General features: G+C 41.3%; 3 protein-coding genes across 3 annotated transcripts; all 3 read right to left on the bottom strand.

Annotated features, from left to right (window-relative positions):
- Nucleotides 1-18,377: 18,377 nt before the first annotated feature.
- LOC148037399 (uncharacterized) lies at nucleotides 18,378-20,067 on the bottom strand. The gene is made up of 4 exons (XM_087677106.1): nucleotides 19,399-20,067; nucleotides 18,843-18,953; nucleotides 18,575-18,635; nucleotides 18,378-18,490 (listed from the first exon to the last, which is right to left on the bottom strand). The coding sequence occupies exons 1-4, from the start codon at nucleotides 20,065-20,067 to the stop codon at nucleotides 18,378-18,380; spliced, it is 954 nt and encodes a 317-aa protein (XP_087533232.1).
- Nucleotides 20,068-20,187: 120 nt separating this feature from the next.
- Nucleotides 20,188-20,739, bottom strand: LOC148037398 (uncharacterized). The gene has a single exon (XM_087677105.1). The coding sequence runs from the start codon at nucleotides 20,737-20,739 to the stop codon at nucleotides 20,188-20,190; it is 552 nt and encodes a 183-aa protein (XP_087533231.1).
- Nucleotides 20,740-20,859: 120 nt separating this feature from the next.
- LOC148037397 (uncharacterized) lies at nucleotides 20,860-24,567 on the bottom strand. Its single transcript, XM_087677104.1, has 2 exons — nucleotides 22,398-24,567; nucleotides 20,860-22,340 (listed from the first exon to the last, which is right to left on the bottom strand). Exons 1-2 carry the CDS (start codon nucleotides 24,565-24,567, stop codon nucleotides 20,860-20,862), a joined length of 3,651 nt encoding a protein of 1,216 aa, XP_087533230.1.
- Nucleotides 24,568-26,009: the final 1,442 nt, after the last annotated feature.

Here is a 26,009-nt window from a genome sequence, read left to right as displayed (position 1 = left end):
ACAACTGAACAATTCCTGTGTGCGGAATGTCATGTTGGGTGTCATCTCTAGTACACACATAACCATGTGAACCTAAAACCATCTCATCAAACTCTTATCCATGAGGTGTCATATGATTTGAAGCCCTTGAATCAATGTACCATTTCTCCTCTCTATTTTGCCCATATGCATTCTTAGACACATGCTGCATAGCAAACGATCTGTCAACCTACTCATCATGAGCACTGCTAGAAGATGCATAGTGCCCATTTTTTTTGCCCTTTGCCTTCATATCTCCCTGCTTCTTGTAACAATCCTTTGCAATGTGTCCATATCTACCATAGTAGTGACAGTCCTTATCTCTGTTGTTTGAATGATCATTTGACTGCCATGAACCAGATCCACCACCTCTACCATGGGATGATCTCCCCCTGCCTCTAAAGCCGCCAGATCCATGCTTGCCCTGTGTATTTGTGCCATGCCAGGCATTCTATTAATACTATCCATAAGTGTTTCGAGTGCCTCCTCGACCTCAAAAAGAGCCACGGCCTCTGCCACCTCTACCACGATGGCTAGAGTAAAGAACAGTCTCTCTGCTTTGAGATGTACTAGAACCTATATTCAACCCAAGCTTAACTTCCTCATGTAGCAACAAAGCAATCAACTCATCCAAATTAGGGGATTCAGCTTTCACAGAAATAGACTTATCAAATGCTTTATACTCTTTGCCAAGTCCATTCAATATCACTACAATCATATCATCCTCAGACACTGAAGATCCAATGGTGGCAAGCTAATCCACTATGTTCTTGATCTCTATAGTGTAGCCATGAATGCTTCTGTCATTCCTAGACATGTTATTAAACTGTTGCTTTAGCTAAATCTTTCTTGCATGTGTTACATTTTCATAATTCTTCATGAGCATGTCCCATGCATCCTTTGGAGAACTGCATTCAATAATCTGTATAACCATAGCATCTGATATACTTAAGGAAAACCAATGTAACACCTTGCATGCTCTCTCAGTCCATAGCTTATGAGCCCTTTTTTGATCATTTGTCGGATTCCTTTCATGTATTTCAGGTTTAGCCTCGTCACCTTTACATAAGTCCCAATAACCTCTACCAACCAAAAAATTCTTCATACGGAACTTCCATAAAGCAAAATTTTTGTTGTCTAGCTTTTCCCCCACAATTTGAGTGATATTGTCAATGCCTTGAGCATTTGCCATAGTTGCAGCTTAGGTAGTCAGTGATGTAGACAACCTATAAGTATATGACTCCTTTTCCTACAGTTCAGGACCAGTTTCTTGCTATTCAAGACAGTTTCCTACAATTTAGGATAGTTTTCCTGACAACCTACTTGTTATAAACTGTATTCCAACTATGAAAAAACACAACCAACTAGGATAAATCAAGCTCAAATCAGTTCAAAAAATTCTATGGTAGTGGCAAAATGTCCCAATAACAAACTATGTCCATACAAATACCAACGTTTGTACTGTATGCAAGTAGCAGTACCAAATACAGCCAATCCACTACTATAACTAGTAGTATTTTCTATGTTAAAACAAGAGTATTCAGACCTCAAAATAGCCCCAAAAAATCTCATTCAGTTGCCACTCTATGCAGGAGTTGATACATGTCCAACCGATCAGAATATATTGCATGTATGTCAAGTGAAGATGATAGGTATCCTTCTTGCAGATAATAACCAATCAATACCCTAGTATAACCAGCAATAAATCAGTCCAAACTTTGGAATTTTAGCACTCACAATATCCCAAAAAAACATCTACCACTCAAGTGGTATGATCCAAGCATTTGTCAGTAGCAAATAAGCATCACAGATACTTCAATCGTGTGTGTATATTGTTTTCAAATTCAGGACATCAACCAGTCCACTATTTCCAACCTGCAAATAAGCTCCAAAATTGAGCATTTAACACTCCAATATCATGCTCAAATGCATGATAATAAGGGCATATACATTCTTAGGATGAAAGCCACCAGTGGCCTGGAATCACTTGATATTTACTATAAACAACCAGTCTCATAGGTCTTTGAAAAATATCTCAAAATCTGTGAGGAATTTGAAAAAAATTTCTTCTGCAAAGTTGTAGATCACATTGAGACGGTCAAGATTAGCATGCCATTTCTCCAAAAATGATTTATATAGCAAGATATAGCTTCTGTAAAAAAAAGGGATGCATGCACAGTCTCCTTTGATGACATTTTCTTTAGATCTGATGTCTTGATGTCAAATGGCCATTGCCAAGCCTTTAGACTTCAGGTGTTCAAGCTTTGATACCATGTTGGAAGAGAGGGAGAGAGAGAGAGTGGAGCAAAAGATGAGCCTCACCTCATTGTTGTTCTTCTTCCATCATACTAACTGAAAGAGACTTACACACATAGATATGACTAACCAAGACTAACTGTAGTTAAGTCACTAACTACACCGACTTATTGAATGTCACACACATGTACAACTGTATCTAGCTAATGTCGGTCACACACATAAAGATAGACTAATTGAAGAGTAATGAGAGCTTGATATTCTAACATTTTGGGTGTTGCTCGGTCTTGCTAGTTAAGCCTAGAGCCTTCTCCACCACCTCAGGGCTCAATTCCACCTCTACTTGGTGGGCCTCTTCCCCTTTCCTAATTGTCACCATGACATAGTTCCTTTCGGCATTGAAGCTCCTCAGAAACTCTGCTCATTTTTCGTAGTTGACTTCCTGCCCAACATTTTCTACGTACTTCTGTAGGCTACATTGGTCCATGAGTCATTTTATGGGTGGCTCTTCCATGATGACGTCCTCTAGGTTCATGACATTCTTGAATGTGAATTGGTTGTAGCCCCTCGTTTCTACCATCAAGCTATACTTAGCTTGCTCTTCCTCTGTGAACGGAAGGTTGTTGCATTTATCTTGCCCTGCCATTTTAGGTTCCTGTCATATATCATGGTTCACCATTAGTATTCCTAAGACATTTTCTTGCTAGAAAATAAACAAGAATTGATCATGCTTTCATGGCAAGAAGAACATGCTTTAAGCAACAAAAAGAATTTTCCCTTGAGCAATTCTATTCATTTCCAGGATCTTATGACACTTTTCCTTGATTTCACCTTTCTTCATGTTTACCCCCTCCCCCCTTGGGAATGAGAAGAACCCTCCTAGGATTGGACATAGGAGAGGCAAGACATTTGAGCACCATAGGGTGCTATTTACTTGGGCATCAGCCAGTTATAAAAATTAGGGTTGTACTCCAATGGGGCATGACGATCGAGATTATGAGGGCTAATGCATACTTGGGTAATGTAAGTCAGGACATCGGTTAGAAAGTCACCCGAGTTGATGCGGCTAGCCACGTGTAGCTATTCTTCTGTAAGGATACGATCAATGTAAGGATAGGCCAAGACCTGGTCGTCTAAGTGTTTGGAGTGAGTGGTGGCCAAGACCCTAAATGAGGTTGGTGCTACATAAGTTAGGTCATACTCAATTGTCTTGATGAGCACGTCGCTGCTCAGCATTAGTCATTATTTGGCAACCCCACTTCTACCATTGGAGACATAAGTTACCCCATTTTTGTAGGAACAAGGAGTTAGAGTAAGCGAGGTGAGTAAGTTCCTCAATCTCAACGGTTGATGCAGGATTTTGGGGCTTGCAACAGGATGTTATTAATCGTCTGATGAATGCATGCTCTTTTGATATTTCACCATTATCAATGAAGTCCTTTGAGACTTTGGGGGATGTTACGGTTATAAACTTGTATTCTTCCCAAGTGTAGGATAAGGAACGAACTTCAGGGGCAAGGGGTTTATCAAGAAATATGAGGTCAAGCCTTTCGTAGCTCCTAGCAAACGTGGTAAAGGTGTTATCCAAGAGCTTGATGCAAGTCACCAAGTCATCTCCCATATTCTCAACAAGGTCCTTGGTGACCGATAGAAAAGAATGTCATTCGTAGGAAGGCCTAAGACCTGTTAGTGGTTGGGGTGGAATTGAGCTAGACAGTAATGGTTCGAGGGGTGGTGGACTAGGCAGTGCTGGATCTAAGGATAACTCCATAGTCCGATCCGCGTGGCCAGTGCTGCTTTGAGGTACTGAGGGTGGCTTCAGTGGCATGGACAATGCATTGCTTCCCTCTAGCGCAGCCACTAGGGTGCCAAGTTCTCTAGACTTAGATGATTCTAGGATATCGAGCTACTGTTTCGGTCGATATATTGGTTGGGGTTTTTTGACTGCAACCATCACGGGTTCTGTGGGCTTTGCAGCTCAGGTTTCTTGGGTTTGCCTTGCCTTAGCAAGAGTGAGGCTTCCTGGATGTGGGGTGACAGTCGATGGTCATGGTTGGGCTATGCTTCTAGGATCGCTCGTCGTGGGCACCCATATCCAGGTGTTGCCTTGGCAGTATCCTTGGTCTCACAACAAATCTTTGGGAATCCATTGTGGCTTGATTGTGAATCTATGTCGATAGCGTCGGATCGGTCACTTAGGTTTTGAATGATAGCTGTTGACCCTACGGGGTCATGTTTGCTCGCTGTGCGTAGGCAGTTTTTGGTGCCTTGGCACCCATTTAAGTGTGGGCTCTGCGGCCTTGAGAATGGCCTTAGTTGGCAGTGTTTTTGTGGTCTGGGTGGGTTGTGATAACTCATGACCCCCCTCCTTAGGCATGGTCCTAGGTGGCTCTATTAGTGGCATAGCAAGCTTTGGTGGAGCCTTGTTCCCCTTGTTGGAGGCTATCACGATTTGAATGTTGCCAATAGAAAGGTGAATCTTCTGCAGATCATAGTCCATGTTGCAGTGTGCTTGCTTCTTGAAAGTGCGTCCTAATAGCGTGTCTTGACCTGCATCCTTTGTATATGGCAATACATAGAAGATGACGGGTAGGCTCTTAGACTTGATAGAGACTGTGATCTTGCACTTTCCTAGGAGTGCATATGACTTGCCTCCAAATGGGCTGAGTTTAGCATTGGTGGGCTATAACTGTGGCTAACCAATGAAGATCCACTGAGCATAGATCAAGACATTGAAGTCAGCTCCCTCATCAATCAAGACATCAAAAGCATGTGTATGCCGAGTGGTGGCCATGATGCGTAGGTATGCTGGTGCCACTACCTCTTCATCCTCATCCTCTAGTTTGGTGATGGTGGCTACACGGACATTGACTGGGGCTTCCAGCATAGGGGGCTCATGTAGTGGGTGTGTGGGAGGATAGTACTTCTTTATGCGACTACCATTAAAGAAGCCTATGTCCTCATCTTCAGTGTCGTATTCTACGATGTCTACCTCCTCCCTGGTCTCCTCACTGCTGGAGTAGCAGTCCTCATACTCATCATTAGAATTGGCTTCTCCTGTTTTCTCGTTATCCCTCGGACTCTCGTCTTTGGCATGTCCTTCGTCGGTGACTAAGGCCCAATTGTACATTAAATTTAGGTCATGCACCTTAGTCCATCTCCCCTTAGGAGTGTTCAGGAGGTCTCTAAGGGGCTTGAGATTAGCAGTGGGATTGCCAATCAACTTGCCCGCCAGATACTCGTTGAGGGTCTCGTGCAGTTCTAGCTTGTTGCTAGGAACATGGGAATGGATAGGTCTAGGTCAGCTACTTAAGCTCCTCGCCATCGTACAGAGGGTCACTATGCGTTCCCTCCTTTGAGACACTTGCGGTTTTTGCATCTTGTTTGTACGTCTCCTCCTCGTCTGAGAATGGGAGATCCATGATTGCTAGTGCATCCAATCTCGCTCATTGTCAGGGCAAGGAATGTATTTGGTCAGGGGTCCGTGAGACTTCCTTATTGGTGTGTCACCCTTGAGGATGGAGGAGACGACATCCAAGTCAATAGGGGTTGTCTTCCAAGTGTCTATCTCAACCTTTACCACTTCCAATCGGCTCCCTAAGAACATTAGACCATTGCCCCAGTCTTCAATGACTCAAGCGTTCCTCATCTAGGGTCATCCTAACAAAATGTCGTAGTCCACTCCCTTCATGACAATGAAGTTCACATAGAACTGGACTCCTGGATCTTCACTGGCCAATTTTTTAAAGACTCCAAATGGCCTTACTTTCATTCCGTTAGCTAGAGTGATGTTGAACCTAGCGGTTTTGATGGGTGGGTTTCCCCAAGCCTAGAGCATAGTATGGCTCAACACACTCACTCCCACCCTGATATTTGCGATTCCTTTCCGTGTGGCATCTCCTAGGGCTAGGATAGAAAAAACTGCATACATCTCAGTGCCTTCCCAAAAGGCATTAGCATGTAGTGACTTTGGCACTGAGTGTAGTGTCGAACTGGGTATTTGCGTGACTGCATCATGATCTTGCAAGTCAGCGGGTAGCATGATCCATCAGTTCTTCTATCTAGTGTTTCAATTCCTGCCATAGCGTGGGGTGATGTCTGAGCAGGTCTCCTAAACTCAAGGTCACTGGGGTGGTCACTAAGGTCGCGAGGAGGTTGTTCGTTGTCTGTCTCTCTCCTAGGTTTGTGCTCCTTGGACACTGGTTTTGATTGATCAGCTGGCCCGTGGCATCTAGACTTGGCCTAAGTGGCACTGCCTGTGGCATGGGTTCGTCACTCGACCTTGGTCATGTAGGTGAGATTGGCATGCTTACACTAGAGAGATCCTCGATCTCATCCTCTAAGATGGGCTCAGCATCCTTGAGGTGCTCCTAGGCTTCTTTTACCCACTCCTTGACCTTGGCAATTGCCTCGAGTTGGCACCTAGGTTGGGGATACTCCCCTACCTTAGCACTTCCTTTCTCTGCCTTCTTTGGAGCGGTAGTTTCTACATTTGCATTCATGACCTTTTGGCCAATCACTAGCATTATCACACCCTCAGTCTTAAGAGTGACCCTTGCATCAGTCTTTTTCCTCCTTCTTCGTCAGCTATTTTTTCCTATTGAGGCTACATCTACATTGTCGGGCCCTAGCAGTGATATTTCTGCCTGCCTTGTCTGTGCTCTAGTCATGACATGCAACGTGATCGACGTGTCCTCGCTGTTAAATGTCTCTACTTCGAACAGCCCCAAGGGCACTATGGGCACATTTGACAGGCTCGAGGATGGCTTCTGTCTAGGGTAGTTAGCAAAGAGGTAAGTGATGCCGCACTTGACACATCTGAGGTTGACTTTTTCCTTATTTAGTTGTTCTCTCTTTGGACAGTGTGATGATATGTGGCTAGGGTGACCACAAGTCCAACATAAGATTGGATCTTGGGTTACCCCTATGAATCCTCTTCCCCTACCTCTACGTAATGCCATCACCGGCACTGGTCGATAGTCCATCAGGACTAGGTTGCACTCTTCATCATACGAGACATAAGGGTTTATGTAGGCTTCGTCTTCATTAGGCTCCTCCACGTAATGGACTGGAGCATCACTTGGTGGATGGGTCACGTAGGGTCCTGGTGGCCGTCGGGTTGATCTTCATCTTAGGGATGACAGGCTTTGTATCATTTGGTGTTGGAAGTGCTAGTTGGGCTCCTCTTCCAAGGAAATTTGGCAGCCTATTTCCCAAGTATGGCGAGTTGTACTACTGGACATAGGGGAATCTCCTAGGAAACCTACAGTACATGGCATTGTGGTCGAATCTACCACAGTTCGCACAAGGCCTAGACCTAGGATCTTGGCACTCGACCGAGAGGTGGTTGCTACTACAATGCACACATTGGACATCCGGTCGCATTGGTTTCCTCACCAATTCTTGTAGTCATGCTAGCTCCATTCTCACCTCGATGAGCTCCTGGCCGTGATCTACATTCTTCCCCATGTCCTGCATGCTAGGGGTTGATCCCTCACCCGAGGTTTTGGTCCTCTCATTGGAGCTGTTGCGGTTCGAGCTTTGAGAGCTTCTCTCTCTCAGCTAGTCATCCATCCTAGTTGCTTCATCAAAGACCCTAGCTAACATGTCTCGCTGCAAAGTAGATTTGCTTGCCAAAGCCTTGTACAATTCCTCACTGTGGATTCTGTTCATGAACATGGTAGAGACTGCTCTTTCATTTGATCACTTATTCGTGGGGATTATCTTGAAGAGGCTACACACATGAGTGACATAGTATCTTATATCCTCCTTGTCCTTTTTTGACTGACGTTCATTAGTCAAACTATGAGGTTCTCAGAGTATCTTGCTTCCGAGAATCTATTATTAATGAAGAGATATTTTAGTTAGGCAAAGTTTGCCCACTCTACCACATCCAAGCTAGTGTGCCATGTCCTACCTTTATTGTCTAAGCAAAGCCCAGATGCTTAGAGTGTTTTGCTAGGTCCGTGAGACTGTTGACCTCGCAAACTTGCTCAAACTGCTCCACGAAACTATACAAGTTGCTACTAGGCTGGTAGTTTTCCAGCTGCTTAGCTACTACATGGATTTTTTATTAGCTCTTCGCCCCTTGATTAATTCCTAGGCCTGAGAGTAGTGTGGTCACTAATGCTTCCGCACTCTGTTTAGTAGCAGCCGTGTTGTCGATGAGGCGCTTGGTCACAAGCTCGCTCAGTGTGAGGTTTGCCTCCAGTGCTTTCTCTTCCTCCACGGTTGGTCTTGCCTTGTTTTTGCTGGCTAAGGCTAGCACGCATTGAGCCTTATGCATATCTATGTCTTGTTGCAGCTTCCTAGTTCTCTACTCGTGGTTGTAGGCAACTATGCCCTACAGTGCTCTCCTAACTGCTTTCCTCTCTTCCTCCAGGCTTACCACTACCTCCTCCATTGGCCTACCATGGATTACTATCCTCGTTAGCATGTCGTACTCATTGACCATGTCTTGGACCGCGATCGGGAATTCACCTAGGTCCAGCTAGTCGTCTCCCTGGTTTGCATTTTTTTTTGACATAGTTCATGCTTCCCGCTCCACAAGGTTGTGGATCAGTCCTAGTAGCTCTATAGTGCTTTACCCTCGATTTTGATGTCCTTTTTGTCCCATTGCCATTTTCGAGGGTCCTATTGATGGGGCTCCAAAGCATCCGACTATGTTATGAGGTCCTCTCCTATCGGTGTGTTCCTTGAGTTATTAAGTCTGATTGCATTCCTTGTTATTGAAAACTGTCCTCAACTTATGTACACTCAGTGCTGGGTGTTCCGTTGTGCACGGTGCAAAATCACGCTTTCTGTCCTTTTCCAGTGCACTTTTGTGGAAGAAATCACTGTGTGGGGTGCATTTGTGACATGATTATGCAATTCTAGCTATCCCCCTTTCGTGTCTATGACCTAATATGGCTCTGCACACAGTCTCTGGTCACCCCCTTGAGGGTAGTATGGGGTCTATGATGCTCTCTCTACACTCTATCAAGGTTGGGTTACAGTCTAGAGGTCAATCCTTGGGCTACAATCCTAGTCGGCTATGCGACCCCAGGCTACTAGAGTCCACCCCTAAGAGGCATAGTCACGATTTCCTCTAGTTCCTAGCTTTGGTAAGCTAGGGTGGGTTTGCTGAGGTGTTTGGGAATGTGTCCCAATAGGTCCTGCCTTGGAGGTGGTCCTACTCTTAGTTCTTCTGTCTTCTGCCCAACTTGTCTGATTCCCAAAATCAAACGGTCTGATCCTAGGTGGTTCAACTCTCAGAGTCGAATGGTCCTACTGGTCTAATCCGACCACCCCGAAAGGTGGTCCGATTTTTCGTGTGGTCCGATTGCAATTTTTGGTCCGATTTTTGTGCATTCGATTCTAGGAATCGGACGTCCGATTTGATAGGTGTCTGATTTTGAGGCGTCCGATTCTAGATGGTTTGATTATGGAATGTCCGACTCAGGGTGTTCGATCGGACCAAGTAGGTTTGTCCGAGTGGTCCGACTTTGACAATCCGACTCTGGGAGTCGGGGACCAGGACATGGTGGTCCAATGTGAGCCCGACGACACAACGCGATGATTTTTGGCAGATTTCTCCTAGCGCTTGTCATGGCCCCTCTTCTAGATCACATCAATAGCATATAAGGAAGATCCTTACTTATTTGGATTGGTCGAAAACACCAAAATCAAAACGTGGGATATTCTCTGTGATCAGTAGGTCTCTCTCTCTCTCTAATGCAAAATGAGGCTTCCTTGCCACTCCTGGCCTCTTATTGCCCTGCCCAGGTCTGCATTCACCTTAATATTTCTCCTCTTACTAGTATTTAACCCATGGTTTCATTTTTTGCCCTTCGTTTCCATGTTTCAGCCTGTTATATAGCAGCAAAACCCCACTTTGTGCTCACATTGTTTTAATCTTATCCTATCTAATTCAATAAAAAAATCACCATATAGCATTCATGTTTCTTTAACCTACTCATCCACACATCCAAACCCAAAAATATTTACTTGTTTCAGATGATTAACACGCCTAAATCTCTTATCTACCTCAAGCTTTGGTTCGGGAATGAAACCCTTACTTTGATGCTTGATTTGAAGCGCACAAGCGCTCAAGCTTGAATCCGTGGGTCTTGACAATGGAACCAAAATGTAGTGGAAAGCACAAGCTCTACTGCCAAGACCCATAGATCGCTTATTGTTTCAAGCATTCCAAGCCAGCACTAATGGCTACCTCTCACATAGCTGACGCGCTATCTATCTTCGAGTGTAGTGAGCTTACCTCCATGCTTGATCAAGTTGCCTCCTCTCTCAAGCACTCTGGTAGCTCCACGATCCAAGTGCAAAATTCAAGCAAGCTCCACGCTCAAGCTCCATTGCCACGAGCAAGAGAAGAGAAAAAAAAAGGAGAAGATAGAGAGCTTCTCCACCATGGTCCCTCACCCTCACACACTCACTCCCTCACACTCTCACACTCCCTCTCTCAAGCACAAGCTCAAGGAAGCAAGAAGAAGAAGAAGAAGAAGAAGAGGAGAGCCACTTTTGGCCACACACAAGAATGGGCTTCTCATTCATCTTTTGAACTTTATATACAAAGCCCTAAATCCCATTTCGGCAATCATCCCCTTTTTACATGGTTGGCCATAGCCTAGACCCTTTTTTCCATTGTCCTCCTATCTTCCTAGCTTCCTTTCTACTGTCCATCTACCTTTACAATTTGCATGGGTGAGAGCCCATTGGCACTCTTAAAATAAATCATGGTGCGCCTTGCATTCTTTTACAAAAGCATTGACTTGTACTTTTTCTTGTGCACCTTTCTCCTTGATTCAGGACTTTTCTGCACTTCTTATGTTTCCATATTTCTCATGGCGCGCCTTCATCTCCTATTTTACTTTTTCCTTGACCTTATCTTCTACTTTAGATTTTTCCAAATTTTCACCTTGTTTAACATTAGGCAAGACCCCACCCCACAGGAGTGCAGCCTCCCAGTACTCCATTTTGATCCTAATGCTATAGATAGTTGCGCGATGGCTCGACTAATGATGCAAGCTACTCTATTACCTTCATTTTGCTTAGCTCTTCTAGAGGATATGAATGATAGTCGCTTCACTTGTTGCAATCGTCCATTCCTCTCCACCACCACCCTTTAGGTCCACCTAAACCTCAAGGGGTACCTCCAATGCCATCAATTCCTTAACAAATCTATTAGGCCCCCTTCTCTGCCTCACTCCGATGACGAAGACTAACTTCTATCACGACTATGTAACTTGGGCAAAAGAAGAAGACGAAGAATAAGAAGAATAAGAAGAAGAAGAAATAAAAAGACAAGGAGGTCAAAAGTAAAAAGGCAATAATAGAACATGGAAACAAAAATAGATATCACACGTAGACACAACGAGATGCACAAGGGTCACAATCACTGTACCTAGGGGTTCTCAAGTTAGGTGCGTCTGGTGGCCTCAGTCGGCTGGCTCCGTTTCTAGCTCCCTAGCCCTTTTTGATTCCCCACAACACATACTTAGGGCACATCAAGGGTAGGACACACCGAGGGAGGTAGCACTCACCTATGATGTATGATTAGACATGTCTCCCTAAGCTACACGCACCGTACCTCTCTTACGCACAAACTAAATCCTCAAATGAGAGACAACACCCAAGCTTGCACCCAGTCCCACCAGCACGAAACCATACACCACCAACAAACTGAGCACACCCACAGGTAGTGCACCTTCTTTTCTTTCTAGGTCCAAACAATGGCCCCGACCACCAGCTCCAAAGGCCCCATCATCCATGCAATACACTCCCCATCTTATGCCACAATATCACCATACAAGCGCAACAAAGTAGGGGCACACGCAACAGCTCCAGTCAAAAAGTGAATAAAGAAGCTCATTTGGAACAACACAAGAGAAGACAATGACAAAGGCCATCAGAGGGATCCGTCCAACCCAATGTCCAATTTCAAAGGCATAAATCCCTCCAACACACCCTCAACCAAGGCTTGTATACAAACTCAAAAAGCCACCTGGCTACCCCAGCAACACCGTTCGACTCACCATCTAGCAGTGCCATGGGATTGTCGAAAAGTGAATGAAGAAGCTCATTTGGAACAAGACAAGAGAAGGCAATCACGGAGGGCGAGCACAGGAATCCATCCAACACGATTTTCAATTACAAAGGCATAAATCCCTCCAACACACCCTCAACCAGGGCTCGTATACAAACTCAAAAATCCAACTAGCTACCCCGGCAACACCATCCAACTCACCACCCAGTAATGCCATGGGACTGGCACTCAACTATGAGGGGGGGTAACGTTTACTACAAAGCAAAGGAAGCGAAAAAAAGAGGCATCAAGAGGAAAGCGCAAGGCGGGAAAAAGGAAAATGTGCCCTACAAGAGAGTGGACTCGAAAAAAATCCAAAAGCATGGTAACAACCACCAAGAGTCTAAGACATAACCATGGAAGTTGCAAGAAGCCAAAAGCAAGAAGGTGCACCTTTAAATATAAAGGCGCAGACAAAACCTCTGTAAAAGAGTACCAGGATCCCTCTTGTGCAATTTTTAACCATGAACGGGCGATAGGACTAAGCTAGAAAGTTAGGGCAAGGGAAAAAAGGGCCTAGACCATGACTGGCCATGTAAAAAGGGGATGGATGCCCATGGGATTTTAGGGCATGTATATAAAGTTCCAAAAGTGAATGAGAGCTCATTCTTTGGTGTGTGGAAAAGTGGACTCTTCTTCTTCTCTTCTTCTCTTCTCTTCCTTGCTTGCTTGTGTGTGCTTGAGAGAGGGAGTGTGAGAGTGTGAGGGAGTGAGTATGTGAGGGTGAGGGATCAAGGAGGTGAAGCTCTCCACCATCTTCTCTCTTCTTCTTCTCTTGTCTCGTGCATGGCTATGGAGGATGGAGTATGGAGGTGGAGGCTTGAGAATGCTTGAGCTTGCATCAAGAATTGTGGAGCTACCAGTGTGCTTGAGGGAGGAGGCAGCTCATTTGGGCATTAAGGTAAGCTCACCACGCTCGTAGAGAGGGATAGCACATCGGCTATGTGAGAGGTAGCCATTAGTCCTCACTTGAAATGCTTGAACAATAAGCGGTCCGTGGGTCTTGAGGGTTGAGTGTGAGCACCCTTTACAACACTTGATACTAGCATTGGTTGCTCAACTAGATCTGGACCTTTATCAAATGGATGTAAAGATCGCTTTTTTACATGGGGACTTGCATGATGAGATCTATATGTAGTAGCCTAGGGGCTTTGAAGAAAAAGGAAAGGAAGATCTAGTATCTAAGTTGAGAAAGAGCCTTTATTGCCTTAAGTAGGCACCTAGGGGAACGATATCACAAGTTTGATGCTTTTATGCATTCACTGTGATATAGCCCTAGTGCTATGGATCCGTGTTTATACATGAAGAAGGCTCGTGATAGAAGCCTTATGATTTTGATACTCTATGTGGATTATATGCTTATTGATGGGAGATCTCATGATGAGCTGGATGACTTGAAAACTTAGCTCAAGATTATATGCTTATTGCTGGGAGAGCTCATGATGATATGGATGCCTTGAAAAATCAACTCAAGAAGAGATTTGAGATGAAGGACATATGACATGCATCACACATTCTTGGGATACACATCATGTGCAATTGCTCAAAGGGGCTCCTTTATCTATCATAGAAGAAGTATATCCAAAAAGTCCTTGAGCAGTTTCATATGCAGGATGGTAAGGTTATTGGATGTCCTCTACATTCTCATGTGAAAATTAGTCGGGCCTATTGTCCATATTCTGATGAGTAGAAGACTCAGATAGCCAAAATCCCTTATGCATCCACTGTTGGTAGTTTGATGTATACCATAATAGTCACTTGTCCTGACATATAGTATTTATAGTGGGAGTTGTGGCACACTATATGGCTACACTTGGCAGATGGTATTGGATAACGTCAAGGGTATCATGAGATACTTGAAGGGTATAACAACTATATGCATATATTATGGTGGCTAGGATACATGAGTTGTGGGGTACACTGACTTTGATTATGCACGACATGCAAATAGTAGGAAGTCCACCTCTAGCTATGTCTTCACCTTTTCTCGAGGTGTTGTTTCTTGGATGTCCATGGTGTAGAAATGCACAACCCTCTCTTCTACCAAGGCTGACTATGTTGTAGCCAACTAAGGCTTGCAAGGAGGCTCTTTGGTTAGGCCAGTTGGTGAGGCAGACCTTGGTATTACTAATGTGGTCCCTACACTACATTCAAATTCTATAGGTGTTTTCTAATTAGCAAAGAATACGGTCTTCCATGCAAAGATGAAACGCATTGAGGTACGTTACCACTTCATCAGAGAGGCCTTTGAAGACAGGTTTGTTGACCTTGTCAAGATCTCCCTATGCCTAGCCACCTGTGTATTGCTACACTAATAGTATCCGCACATCTGTACACTACGAGTGGTAGGCGTCCATCACTATCACTTCATTATTTATTCTTTTAGTGACATTTGAATAAAGGAAAGACCGATCATACATTGTCACTATTGGAGTTCCTGCATCTCTTCTCTCTCTCTCTCTCTCTCTCTCTCTCTCTCTCTCTCTCTCTCTCTCCTTCCACCATAGTTCTTGCTTCCACTTGCATGCTTCCACCATAGCTCTTGCTTCCACTTGCGTGCTTCCCCTCCAAGCTCACTTCCTTTATTACAATCCCTAGCTACACCAAAAATCCTAATCCCATGCCCCTTAAGTGTTTGTAGAATGCAAACATATAATGCATATGCATTTGTTGGAAGCAAAACATACCTAGCTTCCAATTTAGAAACCATGAACCCCTAGCTTTAAGTCCTAATGTTTCCCCCTCCATATTGACATTTTGAATTCTAATATATACCCCTCCCACAGAGAGAGAGAGAGAGAGAGAGAGAGAGAGAGAGAGAGAGAGGTCACAACCTCCTTCATTCCCACCCCACGAACATTTTTCTTCAACACCTTGATCCAAAAACCTAATTGTAGGTCCTAACCATTTGGCCTCAAAAAAGTAACTCTAGTTTCTCTCCTCCCAAACCTTGGCATCATGCATAGAAAAGGGGAGAGAGAATCTTAACATCTCCAAACTTGAATGTATATGGGAGGAGAAGAAGTGAGGAAAGGCCTTCACTTGTTGCTTTGTTGGCAGCTATCACAAAGCGGCCTAGCATTCCTTGCATGCTTCATGCACAAGGAATGCTAATAGAGACTTTATTGAGCATTTTTCATGTCGTTCTTATATATATTGAATAAACTCTCCATTCTTTATGTCTCTTGCTAGGGTTGAGTGTTGATATCTTCGTCAAACAATATCCAACAAATGTGAATCTTTGTTACCACGTATTGGTTGTAGAAAATTTCAACAAGATAACCTTCGATCTTCATTTTTCCGATCTATTTGTGGGTGATAGGTTTGACATTAGGACTTGTGTAAGTGACCATGGAGGTTAACAATCCAAAGGTGAATCTAGACTCAATTATTTTATTGAAATGGAAATATACACAAACACACCACTACTTCCATGAATTGTTTCACCACATAACATAAGATATTTACTCATTTCAATTTGGTAGTACATAAAGGTCATTCCAACTATGCTTTATAGGTGGTAGACAACTTATAAAATACATATATATTTGTCCATTTGTCTTGTGGAATAGGTAATGGTTGGAACAAACCACATGGCATAAGGGAAGTCTTATTTTTTAACAAGGTACACATTGAATAGCATAATTCTTGGCATCATTCTACAAGATTTTCAATAAAAGCTTTCATAAACCTTGTTAGATGTATTGAGTAGCATCAAATGGTTAGAAATGGGAGAAGAATACATCTCCTTAAATTCATGGTTGAATGAAATCTTAGGAACCAAGAAGGCCCTTTTGCCCCAACTATGTGAATATTGTAATCCCCATTACCTTGTTGTAGTATTTCAATCATAGTAAAGCATACTCATCCAACAAGCATTTTCCTTAAAGCTCATAATAGAATCCTTATGAACCAAACATATTGATGAAAAAGGGCATGTCCATGTAGTAAGTATTACCCTTAGAGTGCATGAATCCAATCCTTATGAGCCAAAGACATTGATGAAAAAGGGCATGTTCATTTAGTAAGTATTACCCTTAGAGTGCATGACTCCAATCCTTATGAGCTAAAGCCATTGATCATAAAGGGGCACTCCCATATTCAAGAGAGATTATCCCACTATTTTAGCTTTCCTCGACATACCAAAAACTTGATCATGTGATCCATCCAACATTTGCAAAAAAAGATTCTTTCAAAATTTCTATTGCCATCACTAACTAGCATTGGGAAACTTAAACAATATCAAAAATACTTTAGAGACTTACCTTGTTCAACAATAAACTACAAAGAACTAAATATTGATCCCATACAAAGTCTCTCATAGTTGTTGGAAATATGACGTGCAATCACAAAGCACAACTGCATGAAAGGAAGAGGGGAACTTGGTCATTTTGGAATCATGTCAAAATAGCTCTCTCTACCTCAATTGTACAATTATAGTTAATGGATAACTTAATGCTCAACCTTTTTTTTAGAATTACTTTTGGAAATATAGGTAACTTACTCTCATCATCGTGTGGTCTTTAGCTATATAGCCTTTCCCTTCCTTACATTATTATTTATGTGTTGCTTGATTCAAGACATTTGTTGATAAAATGGTCCAATTAGTTACATTGAAAGTAGAGCTCAACTAATGAAACAACTTCAATTTGAAGATATAAAATCTAAGAGAGTTAGGCATGGCTCTTTCTCAGACACGAAATGATTGTGTACAAATTTAATATCAAGGCTTATATTGATACTTGAAATCAAGGGATGCCCAGACCTTTGACCACGGATTTTACAAGTGGTTCGATTACAATGTCCATCTTGGTGACCATCCTAGTGGAGCCAAGAGCTATTGGGTATTCTAGCATGTTGGATGTATGACGAGGAAAGCCAAACGCGGATGGCCCATAGGTCCCTTGGAAGCACTTGTCATTGTGTTAGTTAATAATACGAAATACTTGTAAGTTGTATAGTGTGTAGTTTGAAGCATGTGTGTGGCCTAGAGGCAAGCAAGCAATTACATGATCACGATGAGCATGTTAGTTATTTATTTTTGGGTGGGGGTATGAAGCGTGGTAACTTGGGAAAAATAGGATTGATGGAGACGTGCCTTGTTTTCCTTTTCTGGTTTTGGAAAAGGTGGGAAAGAAGGCGAGTAACAGCATGGGTGGTTTCCGCCAGGAGGAGAGCGAAAGCACGTAATTAACATGGGAAGGAGAAAACAAGCGTTGTTTGATACGAGGACGATGAGGAGGAGGGGCTGCTTGCTCTCTCTCTCTCTCTCAGAGTCTCAGAGTCTCCCAGCCATGTGATTTGGGCGAGAGATACGCGAGAGAGCCATCCTGCCTACCCACAACAACAACTTGCTATCCTAACCTTAAAAGCCTGCCAATTCGTTGAACGAAGCATTCCGCATTGTTCATGGCATTATTCTATGTTGAAACTATTTAAACGGTCAAGAATCCATTCTTCTCCTATGTGTGTTCAAACTATTTAAATGGTGAAGAACCCCTCAAAGCCATTATCCTATGTTGAAACTCTTTAGATGGTCAAGAATCCATGGGTAGAATACAAAATATCCACAAGTTCTTATCAACATGCAATCTTCTACATGTGCCCTTCACTTCTAAAGCAATCATGCACAATCGTAAGGCTTGAAAAGTTTCACTCTCTAGGAAGTTCCTATGGCAAGGATCCAGTTTTCTTGGACTTATTCGTAAAGAAAACTTAGAAATAAGTCCAAGAAAACTGGATCAAGTAGTCTTGCAAATTACGGGGACCAATATTGGAAGAATGTGTGAACAAATTAAAACTTAGAAATGAATCAAGTAGTCTTGCAAATTTTAAACTTTATTAAAAAATCTAATAATTCAACACAATAACATTGATTATCTCAACCATAATAATTGAAAAACATAACTGAAGCAAAAGTGATTTTTAAATATCACTGAAAGAATTCCAACTATGACAACAGGTAAATGGAAAAGAAAGTATAAAATGTTTTCAAAAAGATAGTTGTATTGTAGAAAATCAACTATTGAAAAGAAAGCTTTCTCTTCTTAGATGAATTATCAACCGTGGATCTAGCACGGTGAACATGTGTGGGCGAAGCTGTGACATGCCCCGCCCCAGATTGTGCTGCAACATCTAAAAACGAAAAAAAAAACTTTAAAAATAAGAATATTAAATTTATAAAGCAAAACATTAATTAATAAAAATGGTAAGTATTACCTGGGGACGTGATATGATTAGCTCTCACATTAGTAGAGCAGTCGGCGAAATTTGGATGAAACTGATGTAAAGTTACAAAACATGATAAATCTTTAAACTCCCATTTACTCCAGCCATTCGGTACGTGTCTAGTATGGGACCGAGATATGAAGTACTCAACATCTGTTTGTCTAACATAGTAGCATTGGATCCATCCAAAATATAGAATTTCTATATATAAAGGAGTGTTTCCATTAGTAAATCCATCATTGGGTAATCTTTCGATTACCCTAGCCAAAGTTCTCAGGATAATAGCATCCGTAGCAATAGTTCGCAATGCTTCTTGAAGTCTCATTTGATAAGGAGAGGCACGATAATATTCAAATACTGTTTGGGCCATCTATCAATAAAAATTAGAAAACATAAAAATATATGATTAAAAAGTAAAAAATAAAATTTGATGATATTGCACCAAAAATTTAATGCAAATATAATATGATAGAAAGATCAAATACCTTTTATGGTAGAAATAATTTAAACACAATGTTCTCATATAGTAAAACAAATATACGTCTAACTTCACATAAAATCATGAATATCTATCCATACATGAGGGATATGATTAAAACATTAAAGTATTAAACCAGAGAAAATAAGTCAAACTTGCTTTTCATCGACGAAGAACTCACTACTGAAAAAGAGCATAAGAAAGTACAACACTACATTTTATAGATATGTGAACAAAGAAGAAAAAAAGGCTTTGATTGTATTAAAATAAAAACATTATGCAAATATAATATGAGAGAACAAACATTACACTTTTGAAAAAACAGAGGTTACAATACTTTCTGTAAAACTTCATTATATACAATATTGATTGTACCATTTATCATGTCCTCTTTCTCATTAATCAAGACTTTCAATCTATCCGGAGACTTTACTCTGGAGAAAGTAACATAGAGTTGACCATGAGTAAAGACTGGGGTTTTTAGATATATTCCCAAACATGATAATGTTTGGCCTTGAGATTTGTTGATTGTCATTGCAAATGCCAATCGGACTGGGAATTGCAAGCGTTTCATTGAGAAAGGAAGTTCCAATGTAGTTGGGATGAAAGTTATCCTCGGGATAAAAACTCTGTCACCAATATTGGCCCCCGTAATTATCTCTGCATCAATGACCTTGTTATTGAAAGCCTTGCATACCAGCCTAGTACCATTGCATAAACCTTTAGAAGGATTCAAGTTCCTGAGCAATATTATTGGAGCATTTACTTTGAGTAGCAAGATATGAGGAGGAATACCTCCACCGAGGTCAAGGGAATTTAGATATTCCACAGAATAGAGGAATGAGTTCTCCTCGCTTCTATCCAGAGAATCAGCACTGTAGTATTGTTTAACCTCTCTCGGCATCAGCTGCAATGCATGATTGTTTATCATTTCCACATCATTGTTTCGAGGTGCAAGAATGGCACGTCCACTAAAGAATGTTTTGTAATCAATTACACAATTCATTTCACAATAGACAAAATTTATCAAGTCTTGCATAGATCCTCCCTTTAACAACAATGCAGGTGGAATTTGCAATATATTATTAGTATGTGTCAAATCTTTTCCATCTCCAATGTCTTGCAATCATGTAACAAACTGACCCTCATCTGATGCAACCCGCATATTCTGTGTAAGTTTCAAAACATTGAAATATTGCCACAAATTGGAACAACATATAGCAGCACCGACAATATCCTCACGGGTACCCTTTGGTACAACATGCAATATTTGCCTAAAATCTCCACCTAGTAGAATAACTTCACCACCAAATGGCATATCACACTGCATTATATCCTTTAAAGTTCTGTCCAGTGCCTCAAAGGTATTACGATGCAACATAGGAGCTTCATCCCACAAAATAAGACTTGCCTCTTTTAACAGTGCTGCAAGATGACTTTGAACAGGTATATTGCATGTAGAATTATTATCTGCCTGTAATGGAATTTTGAACTTTGAATGGGCAGTACGACCATGTGGCAAAAGCAATGCAGCAACACCAGAGGATGCTGTAGCTATTGCAACGCGACCTTGACTGCGAAGCTTTGCAAGCAAACATTTGTATAGGAATGTTTTTCCGGAACCGCCTGGGCCATCTAAGAAAAATGGTTTACCCAAACCACTATCAATAGCATCCATTATTGCCATAAAACAATTTCTTTGTCCATCATTCAACAAAGCTTGCATTGTTAAGAATGTATTCTCTTGTTCTACTTTATCATATAGTTGTTCATCAAGGATCAAAGGATTTGTATACTCTTACATTGTCACCTCAGGCAATCCATGATACTCTGTCAATTTGCGACCATGTTGATCTAAAAGTTTTTGAATATGCATCAATGCATGATTATTGGCCTCATCTTGCATATCGACATTTCGCCTATTTTGTAAGGAGAGTCGATGTTTTATATCCTCTGTCAGCGGACCTAAGAACTCTTCCCATAGAGCCCCAGGTCGGGCAGGCGAACAAAATACCAAGATGGATGCAAACAAATTTCTTAATTGCGCACCGGTTTGCATCAATGCAGCTTCACGCAAACACATTTGCCATTCATCATCTGTTTCCAACATTCCTTTTGCAATGCAAGCCTCCTTAAAAGTTGAATATACCACATTATCAACCGTACGCAATGCCTCAAAGGATGTGCACCCCTTGCATACAGTGAGTAGTAACCGCAAATAGTATTTTTCTCCACACGTAGGTGAAACAAAGTATATTCGACCACATGTGTTTCCTTGCTTTCTCTTTGTCCACATTTTTTTGCGTGCATTCCAAACCCAAAACATTGGAAAGTCTTGATAGAGAACTGTGTTAGCATCAGGGTGCAAACGATTGCATGTAAACCATTCTGTGAGAGTTGTTTTTTGAGCATTTTCATTTTGCACCACATCACGTATGTTATCAAAGTCACGAAAGGAAACAGTATTCTCTCCATGTAAATGTATTTGCAATCGTTGAATATCGGGTTTCTCATCATGAAGTTTGAATTCAAATATTCGCCAACATGCTTCAGAAGCTGAAATATATCGTGCATCTAAGTACCTCTCAATCTCATCAATATTTTGTGCATCAATATTTTCTGCGGCAATATCATTGGATCCAGAACCACGCGTACTTGTAAACCAAATGGTTGCTCGATCATGGCCCTTATATACATATTTATACAAATATTTGACAGCTGCAATTGTCGAGCAAACCTCAACATTTATGTGAGCACTATACTTGGAACTCAAATAAGGATTGTAAGGCACTATCCATCGGTTATCCAAGAGGTTACCATTAGCATTATGAGTTTTTCCATCCTCTCGACGTCTGTATAAAGGATAACCAGATTTATCAACTGTAGTTGTATGTATAAACTTTTTTGGATAATCCTTTATACACTTTCCGTCCACCATGCAAGCACTTTTTGGATTGAACTCACCACACGGACCATGTATGTTACATTTAGTAATAATTCGATACAAATCCGAAAACCTTTCCTTATCAGGCAGCTCAGCGCACACCAATCTATCATAATGATGTGCTTCTAGTGGCTTAAAGCGTGGTTCTAATATCAAGAGCGTATGTGAATGAGGCAAGCCTCTCTTTTGGAATTCTATGACGGACACATATCCAGCAACTTTACCAAACAACTCTTTTTTCACTATTGACTGCATCATGTCCTTATGTTTCAAATGAAAAACTCTAGCAGTTAAATCTGGTCGATCATGTGCAGTTTGACCAGGCAACAAAGCATCTGTAATTTTAGACCACTTAGGATATCATGTCATGGTGATAAATAAATCAGGTTTACCTTTGCTACGTACAATTGCCATAGCATCTTGATATAATTGGTACATGAATCTTGGTCCACCTGTAAAGCTAGATGGCAATACTATTCTCCTGCCCACATCAATCCCAGCGATATTAGTATCAACTGCATCTGAACCATTGACCATATCAGCCAATCCCCTATACATTTCAACTCGCAATGTTGCTTGATTATGATGACACCAAGCCAATCTACATTGTTCAATGCTACAATAAGCATCGACAATGTATTGTTGTAGCAAGCGACCACCCCTTAAAAGACATGCATTAGTATCATCTCGAATCTGAAGTCGAAAAGCGTAATATTGCATTTGAGTGACACAATCTTTATTTGCAAGATTATTGGCATTAATATGAGCATCAATAAATGCATATGGAACTTTAGTATGCCATCCATCCTCTCCATTTGGAAAAAGAAGAACATATAATAGTGGCATATATGCCTTGTGTAAGTTAGAAACATAAATCAAATGGCCTTGTCGTGTGCGAACTTGAATGCTACAATGATCAAGTGTATCATCATCACCTTGTCCAGGCATGATCGCAGCAACCTCACTTGCAGTGGGAACTGAATATCGTCTAGACGTGGATCGATTCAGAAAAATGGACATTCTTATTTCTACTGATGGATTGCGTTGCAAGCTTGCACCAACTGCTATAAAGGCCTGTGTGTATGCATTGTGATCATGCATCATTTGTTGAAGCTCTTGTAGTAAGTCTAGCAAAAGCCCAGGTAAAACCCCCATGCGATTCAATAACTCATGATCGGTGTCATAAATATAAAGTTGTGCAAACTTTGGCATTTGTTGTCCATCCTCACTTGGCAATAGGGAACCCATCCGGTGATATATTGATCCATGAACTCGAAAAGTATAACCATTTCCATTTTGAGGCAAAAGCTCATCAATTTTTGCACCCATTGAAACAAAAGCCAATGCGCTATTATAAGCACGTATATTTTTTTTGAACTCTCTGCTTTGTGGATGTGTGCCATCAAGCAAATTACACAGAGGTTGTGGTGGTTGTTGTAGAGGTGGCAAAATTACTTTCCCTTCTCTACAGCAATGCTTTCCAATCGAAGTTGTATACATTGTTTTAGTTTCATCGTGCCACAACTTAGCCATGCAATGGTGACAAACCTTGCAAAGGGTACCAATTGCATGCAAATATGGTTTTTGGAAGAGCAAAATTGTTATTGATGGATGAATATCCAAATTAGGTGGCATGTCATGGAGAATTGAACAAAATCCACCATTTTGAGGTAGAAACATAGCAGCTTGAATATTATACTGGTCATGTAGCATCTCAGTATTTGCATCTGCATTATGGATAGCTTCATTCTCTTCTTGAATAAGGCGAGGCAATTGAACATCTAAGGACAGTAATGGTGCACCAGGCATTTGAGCATTTATATCAATTGTATTTGTTGTAGTGCGACGCAATTGTTGTAATTGCGTTCTTGCTCTTGCCCTGTGTCTACGTTCAGCTCTAGTAGCATCAAGCATTTGCCTACAATTTCTTAATCCACCATTTGGATTATTTGTATTTCCATTTCTTTGTGGACTTGTGCTACGTACCCCCACTTCGAAGGGTAGCAATTCATGGTTATCCAACATCTCAACATCTATATTGTGGATAGTTGCATTGTCCCCTTGACGAATAGGAGGTGGTTGAACTTTCAACGGCAATAATGGTGCAACTGGCATTTGGTCATTTGTAGCTTGGATGCTATTGTATCTATCTCTGTCTGTGGTAGCATGATGCAGTTGTTGCAATTCTGTTCTAACTATTGCCATGTGCATACGTTCAGCTCTCGTAACATTAAGCATTTGCCTACGCACACTCAAGCCACCATTAGGATTGTATTGTCGAGTTGCGGTAGACATCTGAACCTCAAAGGATACCAAATCATGAGCAGCAGAGCAAGATGCAGCGCGAAATTGATTGGTTTGATATAGCTGATTTGGGATGCCGACATCCATATAGTTTCCATTTGCATGATGTTGTTCATACATATATCTTGCATGGTCACGAACATGTAATTCAGTCCTAACTCTTGCAACGTGCCTACGTTTATGTCTAGTAATTTTGAGCGTTTCTCTACGTGCACGCAATACACGATCTCTAGGCACAGAATGTGTTGGAAGTACCATTGCCGAGAAAAACCTGATATAAAAAGAAAAATGTACTTTGATATTAGTAATTGCATACTTTTATGCCCCTTGCGTACTAAAATATCTTCATATCTTTTAGGGAAGACTTTAGCAAAGATTTTCCTTCAAGATAAATTTGTTCTAAACACTATTTCAATATAAAATTTGAAGATTATAACATCACATAAGCAACAATATAATCTTACATGTGCAAGAATATAAATTGAAAGAGCATATTATGTCATTATCATGGGGCATACAAAAGTCCAAATGACATGAAAATTCTCAAACCCAACAATAGAATGACATATCTATCAGAGGATCCGACAAAAAGTTATTGAAATCGCCTGATATGCTAAGAGCACTATGCATTGGATGATGAACTCATGCGACGATTCAAAATGTTCAACATTGCAGAGAACCTATTGAGGCAAACTTTTAGAGAAGTGACATGCACATCGAGGCAAATGCTCTCAGGTGCAAGCACGCTTGCATTCCTTTGAGCCAGTAATTCACACACTCCATCCTCTAGACGATTATTGCTCTTAGCAAGGTCTCGCAACTTTTCTGCATGGTCTTCCAAAGAACACCCTGGCCAGTGCTTGTGAACCAACTCATAGATTTCTCCTATATAGCCCTTTATTTCATCTATCTCGTCTTGCAACATTATCCCATCAGCCAAGCCTCCTTCATATTTTTCTGCTAGGATTTTTTCGATTCTTTGAAGGCGATCACCAAACTTTTGACAGAAGGAGTTTGAAGCTCTTTGACGTTTGTTTAAACTCTTGATTTGCTTCTCAATTGCATCTAACCGATGCAGGATCTTTAGGGATACAACGGAAGTGTTGTGTCCTTTGACACGTTTGAGGGCATGCTGTACCGACTTCCTCCTAGCCATGTCTTTGGCTTTACCACATTCATTCGTGCATTGGGAGTACACAAAACAATGTCTGGTACATGGACATTGTTTCTTGCATCAGATGTTTCAGCATGCTCCATACTGCCATGGTTACACAAAGTATTAAGAGATCACACACACACACACACACACACACATCAACACAAACATAATAATGTTATCACACATTTTTTATACTAAAACACATACACACATTAATTAATCAAATACTTAAAACACGTAATACACCTTAACAATGTAACGACACACATAACACATTAATTAATAAACGCATAAACACATCAAGAAATAATATTAACACACTTCCATATCAAAAGACTTTAATGTAGCACAAATCTTTAGTTATGAAAGATGCATTTGCTATTTTAACTTTGATCTATTTAAGAAAGGTATAGAAATGGCTACCATTACACAAAAGGACTCACCTAGAATATGAGACTTAGAGCTATACTTTATTGTTTGTAAGCTATCAAATATATAGCTTTTAGAAGGAACCTAAAGAATGTGACCTAGAGTTATGCAC

Source organism: Lygodium microphyllum, chromosome 4 (assembly GCF_053477565.2).
Source record: "Lygodium microphyllum isolate KBCC chromosome 4, Lygodium_microphyllum_v1.1.10, whole genome shotgun sequence".
In the NCBI taxonomy this organism is placed as follows: domain Eukaryota; kingdom Viridiplantae; phylum Streptophyta; class Polypodiopsida; order Schizaeales; family Lygodiaceae; genus Lygodium; species Lygodium microphyllum.
This window is presented reverse-complemented; position numbering and strand designations above follow the sequence as displayed.

Excerpts from the sequence above, each read along its gene's own strand:
- LOC148037399 (XM_087677106.1), bottom strand. The coding sequence starts at position 20,067 with ATGAATTGTGTAATTGATTACAAAACATTCTTTAGTGGACGTGCCATT. Across the intron at positions 18,954-19,398 it reads ATAATGAAGTTTTACAGAAA|ATGGCCCAAACAGTATTTGA; the intron begins GTATTGTAACCT and ends TTTTATTGATAG. Across the intron at positions 18,636-18,842 it reads TCCTGAGAACTTTGGCTAGG|TTTCATCCAAATTTCGCCGA; the intron begins GTAATCGAAAGA and ends ACTTTACATCAG.
- LOC148037398 (XM_087677105.1), bottom strand. The coding sequence starts at position 20,739 with ATGGATGCTATTGATAGTGGTTTGGGTAAACCATTTTTCTTAGATGGC.
- LOC148037397 (XM_087677104.1), bottom strand. The coding sequence starts at position 24,567 with ATGGTACTTCCAACACATTCTGTGCCTAGAGATCGTGTATTGCGTGCA. Across the intron at positions 22,341-22,397 it reads GGCAATTGTACGTAGCAAAG|ATGCTTTGTTGCCTGGTCAA; the intron begins GTAAACCTGATT and ends CTAAAATTACAG.